The sequence below is a fragment of the Salarias fasciatus genome, chromosome 18 (genome assembly GCF_902148845.1).
Source record: "Salarias fasciatus chromosome 18, fSalaFa1.1, whole genome shotgun sequence".
NCBI lineage: Eukaryota > Metazoa > Chordata > Actinopteri > Blenniiformes > Blenniidae > Salarias > Salarias fasciatus.
Genome location: NC_043762.1, coordinates 22,594,590 through 22,610,092, shown reverse-complemented (window position 1 = coordinate 22,610,092; position 15,503 = coordinate 22,594,590). Strand labels below are relative to the sequence as shown.

The window sequence follows — 15,503 nt, the reverse complement described above, 5'->3', positions numbered from 1 at the left end:
ATCAAACACAACGCTCAAACAGCCCTTTGGTTTCTGCAGTTCCACCTCTGATCCAACGAGACGCTGAACCAAAACACACCCAGAAGCCCCGTCGTGAGCCTTTCAGCACCACTTCCTGCTTTATCGGCGGCGTGCTGCAGCAGACGTCGACGTGGACTTTGTCCCGGAGAGACTGGGTCAAACCGACTTCACTATCAAACTCCAGCAAACTGCGAAAATTAATTCTGGCTGGCCTTATCTTCTCAGTGAAGGTGTGTGTGTGTGTGTGTGTGTGTGTGTGTGTGTGTGTGTGCCATAGCTGGAATGTGGAAGGCACGTCTGGACCGAGGCTCACAGGACGCTCTCATCACACCGATCTAACTTAATGAAATAGATTTATTACAAGACTCCTGCTGATGAGGACCGATCTGGATTTATTTCCCCGGTAGTTCAGCATGGCGGGAAGCTGAGCTCACAACAGGATGTCTGCTGGTAAACGTCCCATAATGCACCAGTAATTGCTCAGATTGTGTTATTTAGTGTCAATCTCGTGACAATCAAACATGCAGATCCTGTGATAGTGTGTGGCGGCCCATCCATAAGGCACAAAATCACCTTTCTGCAAATCTATTATTAGAATCCATCCATCCTCCATACCGCTTCACTCTGTTCAGGGTCGCAGGGCGCTGGAGCCACGGCAGGACGCACCCTGGACAGGTCGCCAGGCTAGAGCAGCCTTATTATAATCCTTCCTGCTATCATCATTATCATTATTATCATCATCATTATTATTATTCTTACTGTTCCTGCACAGGTCAGAGACTTGGCTCATCCTAATAATCAGTCATAACCTTTGCATTAAATGTGGAATTCTGAAGAAAACAATAATAGACTGCTAATACAATGAAATCGAGCAGAGGATGAAGTTAGACTGTATAAAGCTCTATAAATAAACTTGTGAATATAACATGTGTTAGGTGTAAACACTCACTATGTCTGGAGGACAACTAAGCCTGAAGTCTGTATGTTTGTTATAAAATGATCCATAAAATGATATTTTTATCACGCGGTATAAGCAGACGTCATATTTACTCAGAAAGGGGTAAAAGTACTTTTACAGGAAACTTCAGCAAAAGTGAAAATATTAAATTATCATCTATTGCACAACTTTTCATGACTGTATTTGATGAAATAAGTCCTTTTAAGATCAAATGTGTATTTTTCCAATAGAGATAACAGAACATCACGACGGTGACATATCAAACCAACTAATACTTCCAAAAACTGACTGCAGTTCCAAAACATTTAAAGCTCGATCATAAAAAATATTATAATAGGAAACTAGTGTGCCTAATAGTCCTAATAACTGTACATGTGTTCATACTTTGGTATGACCTGCTTCCTTTGTTAAATAGAGAGATCAGAGGTTCAGATTTTCAGTGACATCTGCAGGATATGGATTGTTCCATTGGAATGGTTCAATCCTGAGAGCAAAGCAACAGAGAGGATGAGAGGAAAGACACTGAGTGATGTAGGGCGCTTAAAAGTTCAATAAACAGAGAGAAGCGATTCAGCTTTCAATAACAGACGGTCACGTGTTTACATGTCTTCCAAATCAACCCGTCTTCATGGTTTTGAATGACACTGAAAAAAAAACCGTGCAAGCAGAGGGAGAACATGCAAACTAAACATTTCCCAGCCAGACTTGAACAGGTGAACTTTCCTGCCACGAGAGGAGAGCGGCCAACCACTGCACCACTACTGACCAACACAGCTCGGGGTTTTCCTCCGCAGACCCTGCTGCTGCAGGCTCACCTGCTGCCCGGTACCGACCGCAACACCTGCACGTCCTGAGCGCGCGCCTACCTGTCAGTCTCCCGCGCCTCTGGTTCCGGAGTGAGCCCCTCTCCTCCTCCTCCTCCTCCTCCTCCTCCTCCTCCTCCTCCTCCTCCTCCTCCTCCTCCTCCTCCTCCTCTCGGACAGTCGGCCTACAGCCCGCCGGGCCCGGACATCCCCGCGGGGTCGAGGCTCCTCGCTGTGGAAGTTTCCAGGTGACCGTTCGCTCCGCGGCTCCGCTGGAAAACACGGACTAGAGGCGCGAGGCTGCCGCCGTCCCGTCACCGCGCGCCGGACACCGCGAAGATCGTCTCTGTGTGAGAAGAGGCATCACTACCACTTCACGGGGAAGGAATGTCAACAATGCCCCCAAGAATTATCAATAAATTATACAAAATCCAAAATGAATATAAAGTCTATATGTCACATTACTGACAATCAGAAAAGGGAGTAGCTGATTACAAATTATGTAGTATATTATTTTACATCTAACAGTTTTAAGTATGTAATCTTTATTTCAATTTAAATGTTCACAGATCAGCAGTCATAATATTCCAATCTTATGATCTGAATGTTTGTCGGCAACAACTTTAATCTTTTAAACTGAAGTCCGTTCAGCTGCGGTACATCGCTTCACCAAACGGTGTAAAAGTGACGCTGAAATCAGTTGCAGAGTGAGAGGTCTTGATTTTTCATGTGTCTCTGCTACACCTTCACCCTGTCGGCCCACTCTTAAAGGGACAGGCCTCCTGCTGCGCTGCGCCGCTGCACTTGCTGCTAACGCAAAGTGACTTCATTGTTAAAAGTTGCAAAACAAACGTATTTTGGACGCCTTTTTGCACAGAAAAGGGATTTGAAAAGGACAGTGAGATTCCCAGAACATTGAGAGGAGCATAAGACGGACAGGCCCTGCACTGTTTACAGCCATAAGGTTCACACAGTGTACCAGTAGTTTGTTGCATATCACGAATCACATCATATGATCCTGATTTGTTTCTTTCTTGAGTGTCGTGAGGAAATTTTTCACAAAAGACAAGAGCAGTTTATATTAGAATCGTTCGCTTTGGCTCCACCATCCGGACAAGTACTGTCACTGCAACTCTACTTCCCCTGTGTTGTCTGCTATCGGGAAGCCTGAACATCCATCTTCTGCTCAGAAAACCGCATTTAGGGTCACCAATTAACCCCACATATATGCCTCTGGACGGTGGAAGGAAACACACAGGGAGAACATGCAAACCCCTCACAGACAGGGTAGGCTGGCATTTAAACCCAGACCTTCTCTGTGAGGTGAGGGATAACCCATACATCCAGGCTATATTTCCCAAATTGTTTATGTGTTTGCTGTGGCTCCTGGTTGAAAAGATGGAGATAAATTAATATATTTTGAGATTTGGGAGCTTCTTTCTTCATAGCACTTGACCGTAAGTTTTATATTACAACCTGTGATTATTTTCCTTTGAAATGGTGCCACATTTATAGGGAACATGCATTCTGATGCTGAAATCCTTTTCTCAGAATAGAAGATTGAAATCTGAAAACATTGGAAGCATAGTCTTCATTTAACATTTCTAGAGAGGAAAAGCAGTGTATAAATGACTCGGTCAACACTTCAAGAGATGTGATTGTTTATTGCAGCAACAAAACAAAGCTAAGCCAATACAGTTTGAGAAGAAAAACGTCATACTTTCCAAGAAATTCAAAATGTTCTCAATACATTAAACGATTCTTCACTGTCAATTTGTTTCACCAGTGCGTTGATATTTAGAGCTCAGCAGATCAATCCCGCTCTCATCTGGAGTGACGTTAATACTGAACTGAAATAAATAATCCTCATCGATATCTGAAGTGGAAACAGTCGCAGTGAACATCAGGGACGTCCAAATCAACTGTAGAAGACCAAATGGGTGTGATTCTGAAATGGCTAACACTGGTTTTTGCTTTCTTCACTTTAATTCTGTGGCTGTTGCAGTCAGACAGGCTCTCACCAGTAACTTCATTCAAGCAGAGGACAGGACAAAACAAGACACTCAGTCAGAAACTCAAACGAACAAATACTGATCGTTCCAAAACCCGTGAAGCTCACGAAACAAAAAGGCACAAGGAAAAAAAAATCTCAGAATGAACATATTAAAATAGAAGGATGTACTTTCACACAGAGGGAATTATTTAAAACGATAGAACAGGAACTTGAGCAGAGAGTCGATCACGTGCAGAAATAACGGCCAAATTCCCAGCCGCCCCCGGAGAGTGACCCTAGGAACTACACGCGCGATTAATGTGAGACCAGACCGCCGTCTGGAGACCCGGCCGGCGCTGCAGAGGAGCGTGAGAACGGAGACGCAGCGAAGCCCTGGTTATTTACACATTATGGGAAACACTGTCCCCGATAATAAAACATCCACCCTACAGTGAAATATGGAGGACACTGCCTCCGATATGGACACGCGCCGGTAGACAAAAACTACCTTCTTTTTTCCCCGCATTATGGAAGACACTGCTCCCGATAACGGTGTTCCATGAGAAGTGTGCACGGACCGAAGCGCTGGCGCCAGAGCGGGCGACATCCAGAGGCGTGTGTGTGTGTGTGATCGGTCCAGTGCAGCGTCAGCGATTTGCCGTCCGGCGCCGGCCGTCGGTCCCGACGTGCACACTTCCTGTAGCAGATGCTGCTTTTGTCATTTCGACAGTATAACTGTCATAATTATGGAAGGCACTGCTCCCGATAATTATATTTCTTATAAAAGGCGATAAAAAACTATTTATAGTGAACCCTGCCACTGATAAATAAATAACAAAATAAATAGACATACGGTTGTTTCAGTGCCACGTGGTTGGAGACCCTCTCCCTTGTTTTTTTTTTTTGTTTTGTTTTTAGAAAGGCCGTCATAAATGAGCGAGAGAATCCGTCGGGTCGTCAGTAAAATTGTTTCATTTTCTGCATAAACTGAATCGTCAGTGACCTGGACGATTGTCTGGAGCAGCACAAAACACCATTGCTGTAAATCCTCCTGCAGTCTGCAGAGTCCAGCAGGGTATAAAACTAGAGCTACCGGCGGCCGACCGAGGCGGTGAAGACCTGGAAAACACTCGCTTCACTACATTCAAGTCAATTTAAGTAGAACTGCCACGAAGGGCATTTTGCTCTGCGAAGGTATTTGTTTTTAGCACCAATATCGTCCCTATTGTTAAAGGCTGTTTCTTTGCAGAGCGGTAGAATCTCTCTTTAAGGCTTAAAAACTGAGATCGTCGCGGTTTGTGCAGACGGTGAAATGAGGCCATCAGAGTGATGGCTGCTGAAGTGATGGCTGATATTTGCGTTCATTGAGGAGAAGGCAGCGTTACTTCCTGAATCGAGATGCTGCCGGTTGAATAACGGGCCAAACCATGAACAAGGGAGGGGAAGAGGGCGGAGCGACTTCAGATTTCGTTGTCCAGGGACCAGATGTCCCCGGCAAGAGAGTTGGCGCAGCCCTGAACGGTCCAAGTGGCCAGAGCGAAGCGGTTCCGGAACAGGTCGACGTCCGGGTCGGGGAGGTCGGTCCTGAGCGAGTCCAGGTGGGCGGACAGGGCCTTGAGGGTGTGGGGCCCCGACCCCAGCAGGATGTGGCGGAAAGGACTGTCTCTGGGTGAAACGTAGGGCGACAGGAAGCTTCGCTCCACCTGGAGCGACAGGAGCAGAACTTCTGGTAGAACCTCTCAGAACCGGCAAGCAGAGCTTCTGAAGCGAGCTTTACTGCTTCTATGGTGCAGAGAACCTGCAGGTCAGTTCTTACCGTCATCATGCGGTCGTTGATGAGGCGACACATCTCCACGTCCTCCAGGTCGCTGTTCTGGACGTCCGCCGTCAGCGAGCGAGCGGCTCGGCTGAAGGAGCCCGAGGCGGAGATCAGCCACTGCGCCGTCAGAGTCGAGGGCAGCACCTGGGGCTGGTTCTGAAGCACAAGCATTCACAGGCGGGTCAGCGCGAACCCTCCCACAGGCCGAGGCCCACAGCCCGGCAGCCCGGCGGCGCTCACCCTCTGCAGTATGCTCAGCTTCCGGTTGATCTGGGCCACCTGCGAGCGAATGATGCGGTCGTACTTCAGGAGGTCCAGCCTCAGCAGGTGGTCGTGGACCAGCCTCAGCGCCATGTGGCCCGCGAACCGGCCGGCGGTCTCGGCCAGCTGGGGCACCCGGCCGGCCGTGGCGGCATTCAGCTTGTCCAAGGTGTCCAGCATGGTGTTCAAGTAGGAGTAGCCCTGGGAGGGAGGAGCCAGACCGGAAATCACACTGGAGAACGAGCGTTTCAGAAAATGACAGAACAGACAGAGACACACACAGACAGAGACACACACAGACAGAGACACACACACAGACTTACTGGAGAGTCGCTGATGAATCTGAATGAGACGGAGGGAATGCCAGAAAACGCCAGGAAGGGATACGCTGCGCTGTCCTCCGTCAGCTTCTCCAACCTGCAAACAGAAACTCCACCCTGAGCCAGACGAGACAGTGACGACGGCCCGCACGTTCCAGAGCAGCGGTGTTCAACCTGCGGCTCTGGGGCCACATGTGGCCCTTCAGTCCCTCTGTAGCGGCCCCATGAAGCCTTCGCCACATGACACCCGAATAAACATTTAACTTATTGCTATCACTCTTGGTTCAAAGGGATTCAAAAAAGGTTCAATTAAAACTGGGAAAAATAGCAAAACCACAAGAAATCGGGGAAAAATATGATAGAACAGCTTAAAAAATCTGAAATGTCTCCAATTTATAACATAAGAAAATGAAATATGGCAGAAAAAAGCACAGAAACTGTTACTGTTTAGAGAAAATGTTAAAACAAGTAAATTAAAAAAAAAAATGTTTTGTCAACAAAAGCAGGGAAAGAGGAACAAAACTTATATTGAAATAAGCTGAATGTAATAAAATGTTCAGTGTTCTGAGCTGTAGTTAAAACTACATAAGATCTTGTGAAGCCTCCTGAGCTGCAGTCGCCTCACTTTAAAGGTTAAACGTTCTTTATGGCTCCAGAACAGCAGGACTTGACGGAAAGTCACTGAAAGGCTCTTCTGGTCGTAACGGTTGCAGAGCCCTGCTCCAGATGTAAGAACGACAATCTAAAAGACGGTAAGAGGGACTCACACGTTGGCCTCCCAGTTTCCGCTGGCGAACTGAGCCAAGAGAGACTTTCCCTGGTTTGACTTCACCTGAGAACAGATTCAGAACATCCTGAGTCTTCAACAGGCCTGCAGGAACCAGTCCACCGAGCCTTGAGGCGCTGCCGGGCCTTACCTCGTTGAGCGTGCTGCCGACCAGGCTGTGCAGCAGAGGGCTGGCCGCCACTTTAAACCCACTCTGCCCTGAAACAAGACGAGGAGCAAACGGTTGAAGCGTTACAGCAACACGATGAGCCCCGATTCAACATTCCAGACACTGGCTCCGGCCTGCCGGCATCGCACCGACTGCGTCCTTATTTCAGATACATGTGGAGGTTTGCGTGTATACATGTGGAAATCTGATTTTGTCTCTGCTAGAAGCACACCGTGTGGAAATGTTTCCTAAACACACCCACCTGTCACAACGCCGTCCAGGTTGATGTAGGCACAGGCCTTCATGCTCAGAGACGACAGATATCCCTGCAGCCATGAAAGCACAAGACTTAAAATCAACTCTTGACAATTAAAAGCTGATTACAGAGAACACTTGAAGAAAAAAACTGCGGTAGAGAATTTGATGCGCAGTTCTTACCTCCAGCCACTCGGTGGCGCCAACGCTGCCATATTCACCAGCGCTGAAGCTGGCAAACACGATGCTCCTCCTGGGCTTGAATCCCTCTGTCGGGATTGGACAAAATGTGTTCGTCACCACAGACGGCCCAGTGGCGGCCGCCCCGCCCCTTCAGCCAATCACGGCTCTCCGCACTCACCGTTCTTCACCATGTCCGAGATGGCCCGGGCCAGCTCCACCAGCACGCTGGTGCCGACGGTCGACGCGGCGAAACCTGGGCCCCAGGCGTCCCTCTGGGCCCCGATGACCACGTATCGATCTGAGGACCAGGACAGACGTTTTGATTCGTCTCCTCTATACGCCGGGATTCACACTCACACACTCCTCGTACCTGCGTCCACGAAGCCTTTGATGACCCCGAACACATTGGTGATCTTCTTCTCGGCGAGCACATTGCGGACCTCCACGGTGATGGTGTCGTTCTCGTCCCCCAGTCTGTGGTAGCCCCTCCAGCCGTCGGGCAAGATCGGCCCCCCGAGCTTCCTGATTGGTGCAGACAGAAAGCGTGTCACTACCGGAGGCGTCCGGAGGGGCGACGGCGAGGCGTGACTCGACGGGCGCTCGCCTCAGGATATCCAACGCCATGCGCTTGGTGATGGTCTGGGCCAGGATCTTGGGCAGGCCTGAAGACTGGACGGGGGGGAACTGGGTGTGGTTGAAGGAGGGGAAGCCGGGGGTGTACGGGTCTCCTGAACCCATGTGGACCTGAGCAAGACCAGCCACAAGTCTCAGCACCTCCCGTTACAAGACACAGCTAGACGGCGTAGAGGAGGCGAAGACTGGCTCACATGTCCAAAGATCGCGGTGTTCTCATCGAAGGAGAAGTCCTCCAGGTCCGGGTAGATCAGCACGGCGGAGGCGTTCACTCTGGCAGCGTTAGCAACCTACAAGAAGCAAGAACAGGTGATGGAGTTTAGGGGCGGGGGGCGTTAAGGACCAGAGACCAGCTGGCGGCAGAGACGTCCTGCGCCGTCCTCACGCCTCGCGTCGCTCACCTTCTCGGCCAAGCTGATCCTTCCGGCTCGGACCAGCAGGACTCTGCCGTTCATGTCGATGTTTTTGTCCCGCAGCGAGCTGAAGTCGGATTCCTGCCCGTATTGCCCGTACAGCACGGCGCCCTGGACCGAAGGAGACAAACTTCCCGTCAGAAGACATTCACACTCTCCCAGAAGCACGGCGGCTCGGTCGGTACCTTCACGGTTCCGGTGGCGCTGTAGGACAGGAACCCGACGGGCCGCTGCTCCGCGTCGCTCTTGAAGGTGAACCTGTTGTAGCCGGACGCCGGGGCGTCCTGCACCTTCACGAAGTGCTCGTCCGTCCAGAAGTCCATGCCATACTCCTTAAACTTCCCGAGCACCTTGTTCCCCAGAGCCTCGTCCCCGGGAGAGCCGGCCCGGTGGCTTTCAGAGGCCAGAGCGCTGCGAGAAACGCCAGAAGAAGAAATGACTCCCTCAGTAACCCTCAAAGCTACGTCTCCTCACAGAGCACTGGGTTTGTTTTTACCGGAGAACCGGAGCCAGCGTGGCTGCGGAGAACTTCTCAGCAAAAAGTTTCTTGACGTCGTCCCAGTCCATGAGGGGGGCGGCGCCGGTCTCCTTCACAACCACTACACCGCTGTCAGAGGGCGCGGCGGCGGCGGAGCAGGCCGGAGCCACATCCTTATTCCGATGGACCAAGTAACCAATCAGGTACCCTGGAAGTCAAAGCGGGTTCAGAGTGAGAGGAATTCAAAGCGCCACGGGACACCGCTGCCGCCACAGCGCCACGGGACGCCGCCGCCACAAGGCACGGTTTACACCTCTGACAAACTGGACCTTATGCTGCGTCTCGGGAGACATTTGGGTCGACTGTCCGTCGGTTCCTGCCGTTCCTCCCGACACAGCTGGGACGATCAGGACCGAAACGTCTCCCGAGAGACACGAGCAAGTCCAGCTGTCCTTCAGTTCATATTTTAGGACTGGAAGTCAAGTGGTGGTCCGCCAGACAGCAGGGAGTCCTCTCACCGATGATGAAGATGAGGAGTGTAGCCGCCGCCATGAAGCACAGGTTCTTGGGCGTTCTCCCGAGCGCCTGCGGGGCGGCGCGCTTGTTGTTGGAGTTGTGGTTGAGGTGCTCGCCCACGCCGTTGCCCCCGGCCTCCTCGTCCATGTCGGAGGACAGCTTCATCTCCACCTGGCTGCTGTCGCCCTCCATGTTCTGGGTCAGGTTGAAGCGGGTGTAGGAGTGCGGCTCCCCGTTGAACTGAGGAAAAACAGCGAAGCAGCTGAGAGTACCAGACCATGAAACAAGCAAGATCACTTAACGTATGTTACTTACGATTTTGGATATGGTCGACCTCGCCTGGTCCATGGCTGCTTTCTACAATTCTGAAAATCAAAGCAAAATCTCAATGTCAGACTTTGTCCACAGTCGGGTGTGTCGTGAGTTTTCAAGACAAACTCAAAAAGCAGCCTGCATGCAGACTGCTACCCAGCCGGTTCCCTGTCAGCATGTTCCCGTTTCCCTGGCAGGAATAATGCCGAATCCCCAGAACACGTCCCACCTCCTGTCCAAACATCCATGGGGTTTCCTCTGCGGCCAGCGAGAAAGGCTGCACTGTTCCCCGTCACAAAAGACCAGTGTCCAGCACAGGTCAGCACCGAGGCCGAGCCTCCATGTGAACCCCGTTCACCAGCCCAACACAATAACAGCAACGTTCTTCCCACAAGGTCCGGCTGAAAGCGAACGCCAAGCAAACACCAAGCAAAGATGAGCAGAGGAGGACGGCCTGAAAGGTAAGTCTAAGAAAATATTCTTAAACGACGATCCACAGCGAGAGGCGGTCATGTGACTGCTGAGCAGAGACGCCTCGTCTCTCCGGGGCTTCAGCCCGAGACCGGAGCGCTCAAGGAACCACTCGACCCACCGCTCCTTCCATTCTGCACATATCAGGATCAATGTCAGGTTTCACAATTTCTAACCACGCAGTCGATTTTCCAGTTGGTTTGATGAAATCTGACACTACTCTTTCATTTCGCATGCTCCCTGCTCCCTCTCTTTATTCTAACATCAGGTGACTTTAGCGGTAGAATTAGAAATAAATGAAGATGTCACCGCACAACTTAAAACATTTAAATTCCTTTACTTGTCCAGAGCAAACCCCGATGAGACCTGCATTACAAATCTCTATCCAGGTTTCCCCCGTATGAAAGACCAAATGTTTACATGAAAGGCAGACGTCAGAAGCCGCTATCACTGAGCAGAGAGCAGATGTGTAACCTTCAGAGAAGAATCACACCCTGCCCTCCTCAATAAACCAGGTCTTATCAGGCCAGCAAGTACGTTAACTCTGCAGATCATAAGTAGGTGAGAGTAAACGACCACAAAGGTCAGGCTGGAACAACAACCAGATCCGCTGCTCGTGGAAAGAAGCTTCTGAATACGACGGCAAGAAATGCGAAGACAGTGTTTTAAAAACCCTGAAGGCCACCGGCGGCAGACGGGAGCTCCCACACTGGACGTTGCGTGAGGAGGGCCGCTGTGGGCGAATGCCAAGGGGGGGGGGGGGGGGGGGGCGCTCAGGGTGGCATGCCCCATTTCCCAGTGCCAGAGCAAGGCCTTGGTAAACTGCGATGGCAGGCTTCCAAGGTTGAACTCTGCGTATTAAGCATATTTCAGTGAAGCAAAGGGTTTAAACATGGCGGACGAGTTCACCAAGCAGGAAGACACCGGTGCTATTCCCGTCTGTGTGAAGCGCAGCTAACTTTAGACTGCGGCCTGACCTCAGACAGCCCCGAACCCGCCGGCCACCAAGGTCACAAGGCCGCGCACACACACACACACAGCAGACTCACACACCTGGTCATCCACAGCCTGCTGGGAACCCGGCCGCCGCGGTACCGGGCCTGGATTAGCCGCCGCGGACGGCTAATTAATTGCTCCCAGAGGTGGGCAGAGCTACGTCCATAATCTCACATACCAAACATGCCAGACCTTCGCAGATTTAATACTTTAATCAGATTAGCCGCCGCTTTTAAATGTAGAAGCTGTGGACATTTGAAAAAGGAGTAGAAATGCAGACATATGAGCAACTTGTTTTACAAACTAAACTAAAGCAGCTTCGTCCAGCAGTGGGCGGCTTCTTCAAGATCTTCCGAGATCGAGGGGCTCCACCGGCGTTGTCTCTGTGCTGAAGACTCTGCGTGCACGTGTGTGCACTAGAGATAGCAAGAGTGAACTTGCGTCACGCCCTTCTGAGAATAAGACCAGAACGCGCCAGCACCCAGTACCTTGAGCTTTACCTAGGAAAAAAAAAAAAAAAAAAACACACACACACACAGTGTTCCTTCAGTCAAGGTGATCAACGTTGTGAGTTACGAAACTAAACCGGTCACATCCAGCCTCCCTCCCTAAAACCATGCGAAGTCAAGGCTATGAGTTTATTTTCTGCGTTTCACTGAGAAAGTTTCTAAATGGGACAAAAGACAGTCGGAGTCCGAGCTGGACGGGTCGTCTCCCGCCACGCCGCAGGTCAACATGTAGAGACAGCTAGGGGTGTCCCGATCCGATATTGATATTGGATATCGGTCCGATATCAGCCAAAAAACGAGTATCGGATTGAATCTAAAATCTCCGATATAGCAGTTAAAGCTCGTGTCTGGAGTTTTGAAAGAGAGAGGGTTTTTTTTTAATCCAAAGTCTCAGGTTCCGCCCTCCCTCTGCTTTCATGAGCGACCAAGCCACGCCCCCTTAATTGTGCACGCTATTATCCGTCGGGTGAAAATGAGAGCCTCCGAGTCCTACAGCATCCTCCATGTTTAGCTGTTTACGGTGGATGTTCAGCAGACAGTGGATATATCCGAGGTAAGCGGGGCGGCTGCTGCGGGGCGGCTGCTGCGGAGCTAACTTACCTCTGCCTGGGCGAGCGGCCGTGCTCTCTGGCTGCGACGCTGCGTGCACACTTTGATTGACAGCACGAGAATGCGGAAGCTCGAACTCTATTGGCTGACGCTGACCGGCGCTTTTTCGGATAACACGGGGGTCTATGAGACGAAGGCGGGGCTCATAAATAAATTTTTATATTGCTTTATGCTATTATTATATTGTAGTATCGAACCAGACTGACATTTAAGCTCTGTTGAAAAATGATACATACGTTGGAAACGAACGGAAACTCCGGACACGAGCTTTAAGCAGTCCATTTTCCGCTCCAGCACTTCTATCCAGAGGTGACTCTGGTTCACATTCTCAAACAGTAGGTGGCAGTAATGCACCTTAACATTGGTGCCGTCTGCCACAAACGCCAAAGAAGAAGAGCACCCAGATCCAGCCAATAGAACGTCTCTGATCCAGCATGCAGACAGTAAAAAATAACTGAAGAGGACTGGAATTGTTTGCACTTTTAAAGTATAATTTGGTTTTATTGGAGTTATTTAGGTTATTTTTCAGCATAATCTGATGTATTTCTTTTCTTATTTTATTCAACTGTAGAACACTGCAGGTATTATGTTGAAGGTTAAAATTTTTTGTAACCAATCGGTTAATAATAAATGGGTCAGTTTTTCCTCATACCTACTGTTGCTGACTATTGTTCTCTGTGTAACATCACTTGATAACATCACTTTCCAACATTCCACATTAAAATTCGCGCTGATATCGTACCGTGCCAATATTGGTATCGGCCAAAACTCAAGGTTGCAATATCGGTATCGTATCGGAAGTGAAAAAGTTGTATCGGGACATCCCTAGAGACAGCAGCTCAATCATGGCGTTCTCAGAAACGGAGCAAATCCCTCAACGCAAAAAAACGACTATTGCTCCATAAACAGGAGGGTTGAGTCACGGCGGCGGTGGCCGGGGGGGGGGGGGGGGGGGGGGGGGGGGGGGCTGTAACATCAATTTACTGCCACAGCTGAAGACCTCTGAGGAGGACAGAAAGGGCTGGGAGTCCAAGTCAAAGCTACATAATCGCTCACCTAATTCCAATCATTAACTTCACTGGATCAACACGACAAACTGGAGCAGCTGAAAAACACCGAGCACCAACTTACAGTTCCAGCCTGTATTTAACGACTGGATGGGAAATTAAGTTTTAATGACATTCTCATCAACACACCTCTAAAAAAAATAAAATAAAGTACTAAAAGTGTGTACCGTGACATTTTCACCAGCCGTTGAGAGGAAAACTATTTCTACCTGTAGGAGCGTCACAAGCTCTGCCTCTTCAAAAAATAAAGTTTGTTTATATTCGGCTCTTGCAAAAACTCTGGGCGTTGAACTACAGTGAAGAACACAACACAATGCAATGCATGAAAAGCATCTCGACTGCGTTCCAAGAGAAGCTTCACAAACTTCCTGCTGGTAAAACGTCTTGACTGTTAATGTTTCCTGAAGCTCTGGAGCTCCACCCAATCAGAGGAGAGCCATCGATCCAGTGGCTGAGCTTCAACTGTAGACACAGAACAGGAGGATATATGGACACATTACGCACAATATAATGTCCAACACAGGTAAGGACAGGGGATTTGACCTTCAGATCTGTCCAACTGACTTTCAAGGAAGATCCAAAAATGGAGCGCCACCAGACCAGCTTAGCATTATCTCTAACTTTCACCACTTCACAGCTCTTCCAGAGCAAATCAGTCCTTTCAGACGACAAAATCAAGAGTGACGAGAGAAGAAAAGGCAGGAGGGACAGGAAGACAATGAGATTGCACTGGAGGAGGACAACAAAGAGGAGAGGGGCAACTGCAGGGGGGGGGGGCAGGAGCCGGCCGCCGGGCTGCAGGGGCAAATCATATGACGGTCACACTGGGAGAAAAGCTCCAAGCGGCCCATGGGAAACTGCAGCAGAGCAGTGATTCAGGAATTTCCACACGAATTCTCAAATCCCATTATTCTCAGGGAAGCTAAACAGAGCCGGCTTCCACTCCATCATGTGAGGATGAAGGAGGCACAGCGTTTCATAACGACCAGATGAGAAAAAAAACAATATTTATTCATGTTTTTTTCTTACATAAAGTTAATGCTCTTAATTAAAAGATCATTAGAACAGATACTGCTGAATCCTGCTAGACTGGGTGATCTAGAACTAAACTAGGGCCTCGTTACTGGGGCTGTCAGCTTCACCTGCTGCTCCAAGGTGCTGAGAGAGGAGTCTGGTCTGGGGGGCCCTCCTGGGGCCCTCCTCCCCCCCCACCAGATCTACATCTCCAACGTGTCCGTTTCCCCAGAAACGACTGGACGAAGCGGACCTGCCGGGGCTCCGGGGGCGCGGTGTGAACGCGCTCCAGAGACGCGCTGCTTGCGCGTCGGGCGCTACGCGGTGCGTCAAGGTCAGCAAACGGGGTCAGTGTAATAATGTCTCCCTCCTGTCGCCGCGGGGTCAGCGCGAGGCGCTGCTGCGTAAAGGCAGGGCGGATGTTCTTTTTACGCAGCGCTCCGAGCCGAACGTGACCGGCCGCCGGTCTCGTTATGGCGCTCTTGTTGCACCGGCAGCGTGACAGCCGAGATAACAACCACCGCCATCTGCTGCGAGCGGAGGACGGCAGACGGAGAAGCACCGCGTCCCGCCGCGCGAAGGGGGCCGCTGGAGCTCACGCACATACACGCAGCCTCAGTCAAACACTTTCATATCAAGAGAAAAATACACGGTTTCACTGAAAATGCTGCTTAAGATGACCAATAAAAATGCACGATGTATCAGGACTCGAAAGCCACGCACGCCACAGAAGCATGGGGTTTTATGTGATGACAGCCAGCGGGCGCAATAAGCGACAACAGTCGCGCGCGTGGCTTTCGCGCCAAAGCGGCTGAGCGGCGAAATACATCCTCACCTTTTCTTCACAGCACGTCAAACAGACACGAGCGTCTCCGCCGGAGTCCTCCCTGTTATCAGGTCTGGCTCAGCCGGTGTCCTGCACCACGTTTCTCCCCAG

At 50.4% G+C, this 15,503-nt stretch overlaps 2 protein-coding genes across 3 annotated transcripts in view; both read right to left on the bottom strand.

The window, feature by feature from the left end:
• Positions 1–1,862, bottom strand: part of tnk2b (tyrosine kinase, non-receptor, 2b) — a 52,581-nt gene extending 50,719 nt beyond the window's left edge. The window contains exon 1 of the mRNA XM_030115027.1: positions 1,846–1,862. The gene's annotated coding sequence lies outside the window, so the exon portion shown is untranslated. The remainder of the gene's footprint in view (positions 1–1,845) is intronic.
• Positions 1,863–3,430: 1,568 nt separating this feature from the next.
• LOC115405209 (transferrin receptor protein 1-like) lies at positions 3,431–15,503 on the bottom strand. Of its 2 annotated transcripts, XM_030114714.1 has the most exons (19): positions 15,402–15,441; positions 11,856–11,867; positions 9,904–9,953; positions 9,591–9,828; positions 9,091–9,280; positions 8,780–9,005; positions 8,583–8,705; positions 8,376–8,471; positions 8,153–8,292; positions 7,919–8,070; positions 7,727–7,846; positions 7,549–7,634; positions 7,373–7,436; positions 7,093–7,160; positions 6,943–7,007; positions 6,179–6,272; positions 5,835–6,056; positions 5,592–5,750; positions 3,431–5,478 (listed from the first exon to the last, which is right to left on the bottom strand). In XM_030114714.1, the coding sequence occupies exons 3-19, from the start codon at positions 9,934–9,936 to the stop codon at positions 5,236–5,238; spliced, it is 2,319 nt and encodes a 772-aa protein (XP_029970574.1). In that variant the 5' UTR covers positions 9,937–9,953; positions 11,856–11,867; positions 15,402–15,441; the 3' UTR covers positions 3,431–5,235. The 2 variants fall into 2 exon arrangements, with proteins under 2 accessions (XP_029970574.1, XP_029970573.1); XM_030114713.1 differs by lacking the exon at positions 11,856–11,867 and having other exon boundaries at positions 15,402–15,503.